At 31.4% G+C, this 14682-nt stretch overlaps 2 protein-coding genes and 1 pseudogene across 4 annotated transcripts in view; 1 reads left to right on the top strand and 2 right to left on the bottom strand.

The window, feature by feature from the left end:
- Window positions 1–2136, bottom strand: part of LOC139817758 (18S rRNA (guanine-N(7))-methyltransferase-like) — a 2939-nt pseudogene extending 803 nt beyond the window's left edge.
- Window positions 1–14682, bottom strand: part of LOC139817378 (uncharacterized) — a 198135-nt gene that overhangs the window by 99805 nt on the left and 83648 nt on the right. Inside the window, exon 6 of one of the 3 annotated variants that reach the window (XM_071785417.1) lies at window positions 7118–7663. The exons of the other annotated variants lie outside the window; for them this stretch is intronic. Coding sequence (XP_071641518.1) covers window positions 7547–7663 — 117 coding nt within the window. The 3' untranslated portion in view covers window positions 7118–7546. Of the gene's footprint in view, window positions 1–7117; window positions 7664–14682 lie in introns of those variants that run through there. 3 annotated transcript variants of the gene reach the window in all.
- On the top strand, window positions 2599–6872 carry LOC139817756 (uncharacterized; the record flags this gene model as incomplete). The annotated part of the gene is made up of 5 exons (XM_071786045.1): window positions 2599–4380; window positions 4621–4782; window positions 4921–5096; window positions 5177–5383; window positions 5450–6872. A coding segment is annotated over one exon (1635 nt), but the record flags the coding sequence as incomplete, so codon positions are not given.

The following is a 14682-nucleotide window of genomic DNA, read 5'->3' as shown; positions in this document are numbered from 1 at the left end:
AAAGTAAAGTTTTATGGAAATGCACCTATCGGATTCTACAAATACAAATATCCTAAGAAGCTTTGCGAGCAAAGAAGTTATGGTGCTAAAATATTTTATTTCTTAGCCAAACATATAGATGGAGATATCAACAATAACGTAAAATACCAGTGGTTGGATCATGAAGAATTAGAAAAAGTATTACCTACTGGAGTACAACAGAGTATTTCACAATTTATGTTTACGTAAAGAATAAAATATAAAATATTGAACTCATTCTTTGATCTTTTATTAATATTGTCTATTATTACCGTAATATTAACATTATAAAGGACTCCTAATATCCTTTTTAAAGGAAAATATTCTCCTTTACACAAACATTTATGCACAGTCACGATTATTAAATTTCATGTTTGATATTCTTTAACAAAAAAATTTTTTAGGCACATATCTTTTGTTACTAAAAAAAATATTTTATGCATATATTATTTTTAAGTAGTAGATTGATTATATAGAAACAGACAAAAATTAATTAGATCAATTTTATCAATTTTTTTATTTATAATTAACATTATAAATTATAAAAAAATTATTAAAATAGTGTTTTTTTATATTAACAAAGTATATCTTACAATTAGAATCTCCCGGGTCTCTTTCGTCCAGTATATTTGGAGTCATCTCTAACTTCTTTTCCTTACCGGCGCCGCCTTTCTTTCTTCTCTAAAATCCAGTCCCTACTTTTCTTCAATGATTTACCCTTGGCTTTCTTTATGTATTCCCTATATACAAAAAAATTATCACAATTTTTGGAAGATAAAATAGAGAAATATTTAAAATAATTGCAAATTACAAAATAATAGATATAACGGACAACGAGAGGATCAAACCTTCTTGAATTAGCGACGGTTTGTCTATCTTCGTTCTCTACGCCTAGTGTTTTTAGAAGCGGAGCAACTCCTCCGGTCATTAAAACCAAGACCATTTTCTTTGCTTTTGCACTATTCGGAAAATCGACAACCACACCGCCATAAAAGCCAGCTTTTGTGGCTTGTGCCGTGATTAATTCAACCTGTTTACCGTTCTCTGGATAGAATTGTAACACTGCTCTTGCGCTTCTTGACAGGCATGCATACAACGTTGAGAAGAAACGATATAAACGTTTTGTAGGATTGTGCAAAGTTTTGCTTGCATAGCACAACCACTGAAGCGTAGAAATACTGACAGCCCCATCAAACGTACCAGTTTTAAATGGCAATCCTTGACCTATATCTCCCAAAATTAAGTCACCATCTAATTCTCTTTTATCAACAGCTACGTCTAAAAATAATATGTTAATATAATTATATATCAAGATATATATATCTTTCACGCAAATTTTTACAGACAGCGTTACTAGCAACGTTCACAACTTCATTTGAGGTTATAAATGGGTACAACATTCATCGCACGATATTGTTATAATTGCAAATCGGAAACGTACCTCGAGTCCAGCTCTTCTGCGATCAACGAAGTCGGGATCGAACGTGTCAGTCGTCACTTTCTGCCAAGCGTAGAGAACCTTCTTTTCCGGCAGCGGTGGTAACACGATGTAGGGATACGAAATCTCCAGATAAGAGCACGAAGCAATTCAAATTCAGTATATTGCCGGTACGATTATACGGTGTTACTGCCGTTTCGCGTACGCGCGTGCGGCTCGTGCAAACGCGTATTAACGCGCGGCCGCAATCGCGTGGCAGAAACGCCTCGTGTGAACAGGCTCCTTGATCTCAGTATCAGCTCCCTGCCGTCAATATGAAAAATAATATAATAGGTTATGTATACCTGTATGTATAAACACTCACGTAAACGTAGTAAACAGTAAATAGGTTTTTAACCTGTATGTATAAACACTCACGTAAACGTAGTAATAAACAGTAAATAAAATAAGTATAACAGTAATTAATCATCGCGTCGCGTAAAGAGTCACGGTCGGTCTCGCTCTGCGCGTACTTTGTACTTACCGTGTCTCTCGAGTGCTCTCGAGATAGGTTAACTGATGAATAGGTACTGACTGACAGCGCGCTAAACGAACGCACTGTCTGCACCACGGTCGTATAGACAGGTCTGGGCACTCGCGGTGGGGGGACCGTGACCCGAGTGAAGCCAGAAAATCAACATGGCGTCGACGTGAGGAAGCTTTTTGCGCATGCGCTATGCACATGTCTTATTGTGTATGTGAGAGCGCAATGTTCGTAAAATTGAGTCGCGTAAACGTTGGTGGTTCGTGTTAGAAAAACTGTTTTTTAGGCTGTATAGAAAGTATAATGGTTTTTTATTGCGTAGTTCCTGGTTGCAAAACCAATCGTAAAGGTTATTATTATTCAAAGTTGTCACTCTTTTCGATACCGAAAGATATCGTACGTAAGCAAAAATGGGAAGCAGCTATTTCTGTCAGTAATTTAGAGCCATCAAAGCATCGTGTTTGTGAAAAACGTTTTTTACCAGAAAATATTGTGCGATGTACAGAACATAGAGATTCTACTGGAAATTTAATTGCTATTGTATGTATCAATCAATTTTTAAAGTAAATTTATATTTGAAATTTAATCAACTTAATTAAATATTTTTTATGTACATTTTTTTCAGTTACCACTTCAATGTCCTAAGCTTACTGTTGATGCAGTTCCATCTCTTTTTTTGCTTGGAATTAATAGTGAAAATGAAACTGCTGTTGAAAACTCAAAAAATTATTCAAAAGGCACTGAGATTAAAACATTTCGTCAAGACGATTTCTTTACTGAAGAAAATGCTAACTCAGATATTTCAGAGCAACATAGTAATGTGCCTGAGTTAAACAAAAGTGATTGTGACAATAGAAGTAATGCTAGTGATTCGTCAAAGAACGAAAATATTCAGAATATTGATCAGAATATCGAATATGTCAATTCAGAATATCAGAAACAAATTATGTTTAGACAGTTATGTGAAAATATCAACTTGATTCAACTACGGAAAGATTGGATTGTTCATATACCCTCTGATAAAAACTGCATTGTTTTTGCAGAACTTAGTGTAGTCAACACATGTGATAATGGAAGTTACTACAGTGATTGTACAATAAAAAGAAGTCTTATAATAAACAATACCATGAAACTTTCATATAAAGCACTGGGAAAACATCTAGCTTCACAACAATTAAATCTTATTAATAAATTTCACAATTTTGAGGAACTACAAGTAACATTAAATCAATATTCTGATATGCCTTTTTGCTCTGGAATAGCTAACATCGATGGTGTGGATTTGGTAAAAAACAAAATTGGATACATGGACTGTTTTGATAAATTACGACATAATAACTGTCACGTATTACTGACTTCACCTGGAAAATGTAAAGTATGTGAAAACGTTCGAAAAACTGTTAGTCAAAAAAGACGCCGTATGTCTAAAAGAAATACAGAAAAAAAGAAAACTAGCTGTTCTAATTTTACTGACAAAAACGTTTTGCATATTTGGAAAAAAAGAATCCGAGCACAAAGAAGTGTGATAAAACGTGCAAAAAATACAATTGAAAGATTACGAAATCGTGTTGATGAAATGAAAGCAGAGTTAAGTAATACTGATATAAAATCTGTCCTCCAAAAATGCACTGATCACCAAATTCCAAATATACAGCGGACATTAATTGAACAAATTGTAGCATCGTCTAAAGTTAAAAGTGTAAAAGGGCGACGTTACAGTAAAGACTGGATGATGCTATGCATTTTAATGCATATTCGTTCTCCGAAGCAATATAGACATTTGCAAAATTTAGGTTTATTGCCTTTGCCTTGTGTAAGGACTGTCCGTCGATACCTATCTCTTATAAGTACAAAGTGCGGTTTTGATGACAAATTTTTTGAATTATTCAAAACTCATCTTGATAAGAAACAACCTTTACAAAAACAAGGTGTTATATTGATAGATGAAATAAGCCTTCGAGAAGCAGTTTCTGTTAGTTCGTCTACACTAACTTATCAAGGTTTAGTCGATTGTGGCGATGAAGGCAAAAAAGCAAGTACAATTAAGGAAAAAGCCAAAAGTGCTCTAGTGGTGATGTTTCAGCCCTTAGCTGACACTTATACGCAACCTGTTGGTGTTTTCGCTTCAAGTGGTCCTGTGCATGGTGTTGAACTAGCAAAAATTGTTACTAATGCTGTCATAAAATTAGAAAAAGCTGGAGCAATAGTACATGGAGTCATAAGCGACGGAGCAGAAACAAACAGGAAAATGTGAAAGGAGTTCGGAATCAGTGGAAAATTATCTGAAACGACAACTTGTTGTGAGCATCCTGTTAAACAAGATCGGAAATTGTTTTTCTTTTCTGATACACCTCATTTAATTAAAAATGTTCGAAACCGATTACTACATAAAGATTTAAAAGTAAGTATTATTTTTAGACTTTACTTTGAAAAAATTTTGCGAATATGTATGTTCCTAAAATATATATTAATTATGTTTAATATTTTTAAATTTTTAATTTACGTACCTACAAATAGATAACATTTAATTTACTGCAGATAATAAAATATAATAAAATTTTTATGTTTTTGAATATAATAAAATTCTTTTTATATTTTTATCTTTTTTTAGTTACAATAAAAAGTTATTGTGATATTTTAGATACGTCCAGATGAACCTCACATCAAATGGAATCATTTCAAGATATTATATGACACCGATATTGCATTATCAGAAGTACGAGCAAGAGTTTATCCGAAGTTATCAGAAAATCACATTAAACTTAATAATTCTGCTAAAATGAAGGTTCGACTTGCTACACAAGTATGTTTAACTTTTGATAAAACAAAAAACATTAGTTAAAGTGTTATAATATTTTTCCTTTTTTGATTGCACTAACTACTTTACATTTTATTACATAAAACAGAATAATAATACAATTAATATTTTTTTCATCTATAGTTATTCAGCAGAGATCTGTAGCAGCAGGTTTCCAAATGTACAAGGAAAGAAATTATCAAGGATTTGATGATACCGACAGCACAAAAATATTTTGTCTTTTGATGAATGACATGTTTGATGCCTTAAATAGAAAACATTCTTTCCAAAGAGTTTCACCTGGCACTGAAGATTTTAAGGTATGTACATATAATACGAGTATTTTTAATGATTTTAAAATGTAATGCATCATTCTTGAAATTTTATTTTTATTTTTTAGATGTTACAACTGTCATTTCTTTGGCTCAATAATTGGGAAATAAATATGAGAAATAATTTAATTAGTCCAGATGAATTCTTAACCGCAAATACTGCTGAAGGGTTGCGAGTGACATTAAAATCCGTAATAGATCTATGCGAGTACTTAACTACACGTTTTGGTTTTTCGTACATTTTAACTGGAAAACTGAATCAAGATGCTTTAGAGGTAAAAATTTTAAAAAATATGATCTAATAGAAGCAATAAGTATGTGATATTATAACTTGTTTTCAGAAATTTTTTGGTGTAATTAGAGTAGCTGGAGGTGCTAATGATCATCCTGCTACACCTACCTTTTTGCAATTATACAAATTGCTGTCTATATTTTCTATCTTGAGACCTCCACGATACGGAAATTGTACTGTAGATGAAAGTTCATTGCCTAAAACGTTAATTACAATTTCAGATTTAAAAAAAATATTTAATAGTAAAAATGAATCTGAATTGAAGAAATTAAAAAAAAGAATAGAGCATGAAGAATGGGAGTTCTTTGATGTAATTGAGCATGATTATACAAAAGCTCATGTGCTTGATTGTGTGATCTATTATCTTACAGGTTGTACAATGTTGCATTATTGAAAAGATTCAATTCCATTAAGATTTTGAAGAAATTGAAATTTTATTTCTCAAAAGTTCTTATTATGGATTGGATCTTTGGCAATAATATGTTAACTTTGTTGCATAATATTGAGTATTGCCTTTCAATAATTTAAAAATTGATTGCCTTGTTCAGTATTATTTGTCAGAGTCGACATATATTTTATTACACAGTCCAATGTTTATGAAGCTTTTACATTTTCTATAAAAATTTCCATATTCCTACAAAAATAAAAATCGATATTTACTTGGTATTAAGCATTCTATTGAACGAAATAGCGCATAATACATTCAATTTAGTTCAATAACGTGGTAAATATGTCATGTGATTATGGCAATCCTCTCTCATATATATATAGTTAACATAATTAATTTTCTATACATATTATTGATACTCATCTACTACTCTGAAAGAAATAAATTTAAATATATTATAGAATGATTTAGCTAGGTATTTCATTTATTTTGGTAAGTTGTTTAAAGTAAGTAAACAAATTTTTTACAAAGCACTTTAACAATGTGTATAGCCCACAGTTGTAATAATATGTATAGCCCATTATAATATTTATACGACCGTGGTATAGTCTATTAGTTTACACCTGTTATTTATTATTTTTTCAGGTTACTTAGTACGATAAATAGAGAAACGCACAAAATGTGTTACATGTAGATCAGCATTACGAACACCACTTAACTGTAGTGAAGTTTCTGAAGCAGAGTTAGTAGATTTGAAATCTAGAAGAAATCTTATTCATTGCAATATCAAGTTCTTTAAAATGATTGATACTTTAGAATCTTGTTTCACTAAACATGCACATTCAGTTGATGTTTACTCTAACACTGTAGAAGAAATGTTTAATACATATCATTTCACATTTCCTTGCATAGAGCATGCACATGATATATTAGCTTATTCTATAAAATATTATGTAACGATGCGAATGAGACAATTTACACACCAACTAAAAACAAATACCGAAAAACAAAATTTACATAAAAAAAAGTTAGCAAAATTCTGTAAAACTTAAGATTACTGTTATTATTGAAGAAATAATTTTATTCACATATTTATGTATATTTTAATAAACTATTAATTATAATATGAATACAATTGTTTTTATTCTTCAATTCCTTCAAACAAAAATAATATATAATACATATATGACGTAGGAATTACATACTGTAATAAATATGTATTTACATTTAAATATATTTTATTATAAAAATAATCTACAACATAAACTTCTTTACAAACTTACGTTTTTAATTTATTATTCAATAAATAATGTTACTTATTTCAATACATAAATTATTTGCTACACAGTTAAAAGTATATTTATTATTAAGTTTAAAGATTTTATCCTTTTTTTATTAACTATGGCAATTTTGTTTTCTATAAATTATCATAATTTCATTAGCCTGCTTATTAGTAATAAATAAAATAAATTAAATGCGCTTTTTTCTTTACCCGTACATATGTATTTTAAAGCATCATTAATTAACAATAAATAAAATTTAAATCTTGACTCGTTGTACCTAACCTAACCTAACCTGATTAATTTTATGAGCTTTTTTGCATAAGCATAATAATAAGAAGTTGAATTTATTTTAAATACATAAAAGTTAATTTTTTTAATCATTCAAAATAGACCGCCATGTGCCACGCATGCGCAAACGTCTTCTCAGGCTGACGCCATATTGGTTTTCTTGGCTTCACTCGGATCACGTTTTCATCTATGCTTTTGGATAGGAGTGCCCAGACCTGTTTATACGACCGTGGTCTGCACTGCACTGCACTGCGATACTAACGCCGCTAGCCGCCAGTGTCGAAAAAGTGAAAGTGACGTTTTTCTGATAATCATAATAATATTGAGATGAGAGACGGTCGACGTAGAAGTATTCGTATCTTAAAAATAAATTTTTACATTTGGACTTTGCGTCGCAATATCTCCGCTCGTAGGGCACGTAGCGGAATATTATAAGAGAAACCCTCCCCCTAATTGGACCCCAAGCTATCGATCAAGCCTACTTAGAACTTGATCCGTTCACTCGTTATCGAGATCTCAACATCTCGAGTACTCGCAACCCGTCGCGTCGCGTAAAAGAGTCACGGTCGGTCTCGCTCCGCGTGTACTTGGCGCGAGACACTACCGTGTCTCTTGATCCTAGGGGTCTATGTGTATTTAGAAATTTTTTATTTTTCGGTAAGTTTTACTGTCAGAACAATATAGCAACGCTGCGCTTTTCAGGGCGCCGATTGTAAAATGTGAAGTTGATAACAAAAGTGTCAATGTAAGTGTCAATTTCATTAATCAAAGAATATTGTGACATTTTCTTTTTATCAAAGAGAGATTTTATAATAATAAAGAGTGATAAGAAACATAAAGTGAGGAGTAATGTGGGTAAAATAAGGGACAATTTGTGAAATATATTTTTGAATTATTTTTCTTTTTTAAAACATGATAAATAGTTCATAATAAACCGTACGTGATGAACTGAAGTGTGACATGAGCGCACAGCTTGCAGCGTTGCCAAATAATTTCTTGAAAGTCGCCATTAAAAATATTCATCTATAAACCACATTTCAAGTCAACTTTTAACATAAATATTTTGTTTAAATATTCGGTGACTCTGTATTTTTATCGGCACTATCGAAAGTATAGAGTTTAGCGAATATGTAGCGCAGTTAATATTTATTATTTTAAGATATTTGATAAACAAATTATTACATTGAAATGTGGAAAATAGACTTTTTCGATAACGTCACATATAAATATCGAATTTTCAAAGTCATAATTCTTCTTTATATGTTCGGTAATGTGGTTTAATTTTTTTCTGGCGTAAAGATATGCATTTTAACTTTCTCGTACCAAAAAATCAGTTAATTCTTAAGACTTTGGTGTCATGAAAGGAATACCTTAAATTTGACAGACAACCTGATTTCTTCTTCTTTTTTTTTTACACATACTGGCTTGGTTCATTCCAGCCATCAAACGAGGAATCAATCATGGATTTCACACAAGATAACCACGATGTGATTTAGGTATTGTTTTATGCTTTACGCACGATGTGACTCCTTTTGACTTTTGTTTGACTCGCCACCAACGTTAGGATGGACGTATAGTCCGCGTTGTTAATTAAATCTTAATTTGTAAATGCTTTTTTTAATATTTGTTTATTGAGGAAGGCTCTGTGGAGCTCGAAATGTCTCTTTTATACACTTATGTATTGAGATATTAAACTAATCTTAATTTATAATATCTTTGTTTGCTCGTTTTTGGCCTTGTAGTATTTATTAATATTTTAAACGGTTCCTTTTTTTATATACACACGTTAAAAATATTTGTTCTTGTAACAAATTAAAGTGGATTTTTATTAGCATCAAATTGTAATCTGTTAATCAAATTGGATAAATTATAATTATATAGAAAAACATACACATTTAAACCATTATATTTAATTATTTAAATAAAATATGATTGAAGGTATAAAAATAGACATCTTTTTCGCAGCAAAAATTTTAAGTTTGTTTTTATCGTTTTCTAACGTTTAAACAAGAAAGTAAAACACAAAATAAAAACACGAAAATTAATTGATTAATTAGGGTAACTGGAATAATATGCTACATTTAACAAAAATTTGATATTTTTTCTAGTTTTCTCTCTCTTTGAAATATCTTTGCATTCTGGTCTCCTTTTTCCTCTTTTTATCTGTTATTTGTATATGATTTTAATAAAATATTTTGATTGTTTACTATGTTGATTGTTTACTATTAAAAAGAAAGAAATATAAAAGTGTTGCAAAGTGGCATATTACTCAACCATATGGGTAATATGCTACATAGTATAAGGTAAATTATATACACCACATACAAACATGTAGTAATTTAACTTCAAAAGGAGGGGGTGTAAAAATGGCCGTTTTGTGCCCCGATGGGGAACCTGTAAAACATTTTTTTCCACCTTATTTAAGGTTGAAATAAGAAGGAAATAATGGTCATTTACCCAGGAAACCACGGGAAATATTTTAAAATCTATAATAAATATGTTTAAAACGTCTGTTAAAGTAAATGTGTTTGAGCTGTTTAATAAAAGGTAAAACGTTTTAAAACAAGCACTACATTTCCATTTAATGAATTTTGCATCATGAAATTGTATATAATATTTTTATTACATTTTTAATATATATATTTTTTATTATATATACTACCTTGATCAAAAAGTTCCCGGAATTTATTTAGAAAATGCAAAATACAAGTTTATTTATCAATATTAATATTGTCCCCTTCAAAGTACTCCCCATCGACTGCAACGCACTTATGCCAGCGCTTGATCCAATCCTCGAAACATTTTTTATACTCGGTGTTCGGTATGGCCATCAGAGCCGTCTTCGATTTTTTCATTATCTCCTCTCGGCTGCTAAAACGCGTTCCCCGTAGTGATTTTTTGATTCGATTGAACAGAAAGAAGTCGCAGGGAGCCAAATCAGGTAAATTCGATGGCTGTTGGATGGTATTTGTTCCGTTCTTGGTCAAAAAGTTGCGGATAATGATGGCATTAACGCACCGTCGCACAATGCCATCATTATCCGCAACTTTTTGACCAAGAACGGAACGAATACCATCCAACAGCCATCGAATTCACCTGATTTGGCTCCCTGCGACTTCTTTCTGTTCAATCGAATCAAAAAACCACTACGGGGAACGCGTTTTAGCAGCCGAAAGGAGATAATGAAAAAATCGAAGACGGCTCTGATGGCCATACAGACACCGAGTATAAAAAATGTTTCGAGGATTGGATCAAGCGCTGGCATAAGTGCGTTGCAGTCGATGGGGAGTACTTTGAAGGGGACAATATTAATATTGATGAATAAACTTGTATTTTGCATTTTCTAAATAAATTCCGGGAACTTTTTGATCAAGGTAGTATATATATATATTTTTTTTTATACTTTCTGTATGTACACATATATGCAGTCACATAACATTCATCTTATTTCTGTTCTGTTTCTTTACTAACTACGTCAACCATTTATGAAAAATATTCAGATAAACCATCATAATCATCTTCAAAATAATTATTTAAATAATCTGCAGGTAAATGTATTGTTGGTTGATGTACAGCAAACCCAAAGTACCATAGTATTGTTGCGACGTGAGCGAGAGCAGTAACCGACAACTCGTTTTCCTACTTTGCAGCCACATGTGTGACCAATGGTTTATCTGAATCAGATTTTGAACACTAAATCTCGTAATCTTTCAAATATATCTGAATATTTTTCATAAATGGTTGACGTAGTTAGTAAAGAAACAGAACAGAAATAAGATAAATGTTATGTGACTGCATATATGTGTATATACAGAAAGTATAAAAAAAAATATATATATATATATATATAAAAATAAAAAATATATATTAAAAATGTAGTAAAAATATATATATTATATACAATTTCATGATGCAAAATTCATTAAATGGAAATGTAGTGCTTGTTTTAAAACGTTTCACCTTTTATTAAACAGCTCAAACACAGTTACTTTAACAGACGTTTTATTATAGATCACAAACACATTTATTATAGATTTTAAAATATTTCCCGTGGTTTCCTGGATAAATGACCATTATTTCCTTCTTATTTCAACCTTAAATAAGGTGGAAAAAAATGTTTCACAGGTTCCCCATCGGGGCACAAAACGGCCATTTTTACACACCCCCTCCTTTACTTTATTTATAAAAACAGTACAAATAGTTTTACATAAAACTTTTATAGTTTAACATAAAAAAATGAAATTTTAAAATTAAATTGTAATAGTAAAATTATTGTAATATTGGATTGTAAATAAAAAAAAAAATCTTAAAAACTTTAAAACCTTAAACTTTACAAATTTTAAAATCTTATAAACCTTAAAATGTTAAAACTTTGTAAATTTTATAACTTTGTGTCAGCTGCATTTTTTCAGCTACATTTTTTTTCTTTTTAGTCTTCTTTGTATACATTTGAGGCATTCTTGTTTAAAACATATAAAAAAATGTTTTTATTACTTTCTTTGTATTTTAATAGTGTTGTGTACTACAAGCAGTCTAAGTTATCCAAAATGCAATTTTGCAAAATATTAAAATATACGTAGTTTATTCGTAGCTCATGAAATAAATATTAGGTTTATTTATTTTCAACATTTATACGAGTAAATTCATACTGTTTACGGGTATATTTGTTTATACTGTTTACAACCTCCTAATCTACTGGCATTACGTTATAGGAAATATTTAGGTTTATTTATTTTCAACATTTATACGGGTAAATTTATACTATTTACGGGTATATTTGTTTATACTGTTTACAACCTCCTAATCTACTGGCATTACGTTATAGGAAACTGTAAACAGTATTCGCTGTGTGCGCAGAGACTAGTGCTGCCACGGTTAGTGAAATATCGTACTTCTTGATGGAATAGCTGTATGGAATAGCTGTCAACGATTGTGAATATTCGAGCTACGTGTAAACTGTCGTTAGGTAATTTAAATCTTAATTTCAATGATGATATTACAAAAATTATAGTTGAAAAGATTTTTCGAGAGAAATTAACCTACATTTGTTTTAAAGGTTAACCTCTTTCTGACTTTTTGCAATGAATCTTATTATACGAACGGGATTTGGACCTGTCACTCATGACATTAAATTTAATCCAAGTTCAATACCAAAAGGAAAAGCCTTAGCAATATCGCATGTGGTTCGCGTTGAAGAATTGCGTAATGAAAATATAAGCCATTTAATAAGGTGCAATGTAATACCGCAAACATCTGTCAATGCTATTCCGTACAAGGTACAATTACATGTAAGCAGTATATCAATATTAATGAAATTCAAGTCAATCGTAAATAAATAAAAAAACGTTTAAACAAGAACAAAAAATTATTGTTTTGATTATTTATTCAAAATACATTATTGACGCGTTTTTACACGAAACGAAAGAATCTGGAAGAAAAACGCGGCAGTCTGCCTCGCGAAGCGAGATATTAATCGTTAAAGTTGACAACTATTTAAGTTAGAAAACCTGTCATATCGATGAAATGTAGCGACATGTACATGCCCCGTAGTCACATGTCGATTAAGCATAATTTTATTGATATTGGAGGTGAGGCCCGTATTCTAAATAAATACCATTATTTTAAACGAAATAAAATATGATCATATAATCTCAAAGAATATACTTACTTTATTTTTTGTACCCAACGTATCCACATTTTTCGCTGCTCAATTTTATAAATCGCTTTTGGAAAGGAATAAAATTTTATTTCTGAACTTGTATTGTGAAATACATTCTTACACGTGTTCACGCAACAATTTAAATTTCCTTTCCGCAATTTTTCCATTACGATGTATTAGAAAACTCCAGCAAATAATGCAAATTCCGGCCACCATGGGCGCTCTAAGTCCTACTTTTCCGCTATAGTATACCAGCGCACACAGCGAATTGGTATTTTACCCCTACCTATGTAGTTGCATATTCTTCCAAGTCGCAATTTTATATTTTAATGAGCCTATACAATACGGCTGTCAGTAAAATAAATTAGCGACGTACTGAATATTTTTATCCTAACCAATACTAATAGAACGACAAGCTAATCGAGTTAAAAATAGTGTAACGCTTGAAGAACAACTTACGTAAAGCATTAAGAAAGTTGTAAAAAGCACGTTGTTAAAAGTATTTATCCTCTTTACCTTATAAAAATTATAATACTAGAAGTGATCGAAACACAAAACGTCAGCTATAGAACTATGAACAATTTCATGGTATTTACAAGAATGCTTTTAGCCGTGGCGTATTTGCTACACTGACATATTCCCTCTAGTTACCCTATATTACAATAATAATGTAGGATATGAAAAACAACACAATAATAAACATCAACGTCTGCAGTCTACTCAAAGAAAACGACAATAGCTTGTTAGAGCGACGAAGTATCGGACGTATTCATTGCAAATAAGTATGTCCAATTTTTATTAAAGTATTTGCAGCACCGTGAATTTCGTGAGACAGATAAAAAGGTAAAATTCGGAAGAATTTCTGAGCAAGAATAAGAGTGAGATGAAAAGAGGCAAAAACGGCGAGGCGGAAAGGGAAAATTAGAGTAAAACGAATCGCGCGGAAGAAGCAGCGGGATGACGGGAGAACGTGTGCAAGAGAGCGGCAGGGGGGAAGGGAACCAGGAGGGTGAGTAACGTGGTGAGGAGCCTCCGGCTCCGTACGATCTCTGTCTCTAATTGGATCGCATTCCATGCGGTAGCAAGTAATGGGCCAATTACAGTAGCTGATGGCATAGACCAACCTATATGGCTACCGAGATATCATTACTTCGGGTGGGATTAGAGAAACTCGTACAGTTTCCACTGTGATAAATAAAAACTTTGCATCCTTGGCTCTCCTCGCCACATACACTCTTTTTTCAATCGTCTTCTACGATCGTCGCTCGGTCCATTTTTATTAGATACTCCAATTCTACCAGGCTTACGCGGAAAGCAAAGAGGTTGAGAACACGCAATGATACGAGCACGCAAGAAGATTGCAAACGTTCGCAATTAATAACATTTCTATTAATTTGAGATTGATGTTTATAGCGACTTGAACGTCGAGCTGCTATTATTAAAAAGATTTTTATTGCTCTTAATTTTTATAAGTAGTATAAATAGAGATGAGATCAAATTCAATATATATTCAAAAATCCGAGTCAAATCCAATAATCAAGTTTTATTTCCGAGCCTAGGATTTAAGCAATATTCATAAGAAATAATATTTCATATATTGTATTTGCCAAGCAATTGATCCCGACTAGTTTCAACTTTTAGATTGAATATCTGCAGGATTTGAA

The sequence above is a fragment of the Temnothorax longispinosus genome, chromosome 8 (assembly GCF_030848805.1).
Source record: "Temnothorax longispinosus isolate EJ_2023e chromosome 8, Tlon_JGU_v1, whole genome shotgun sequence".
NCBI lineage: Eukaryota > Metazoa > Arthropoda > Insecta > Hymenoptera > Formicidae > Temnothorax > Temnothorax longispinosus.
The sequence above is the reverse complement of the archived record's forward strand: the minus strand, read 5'-3'. Positions and strand labels throughout refer to the sequence as shown.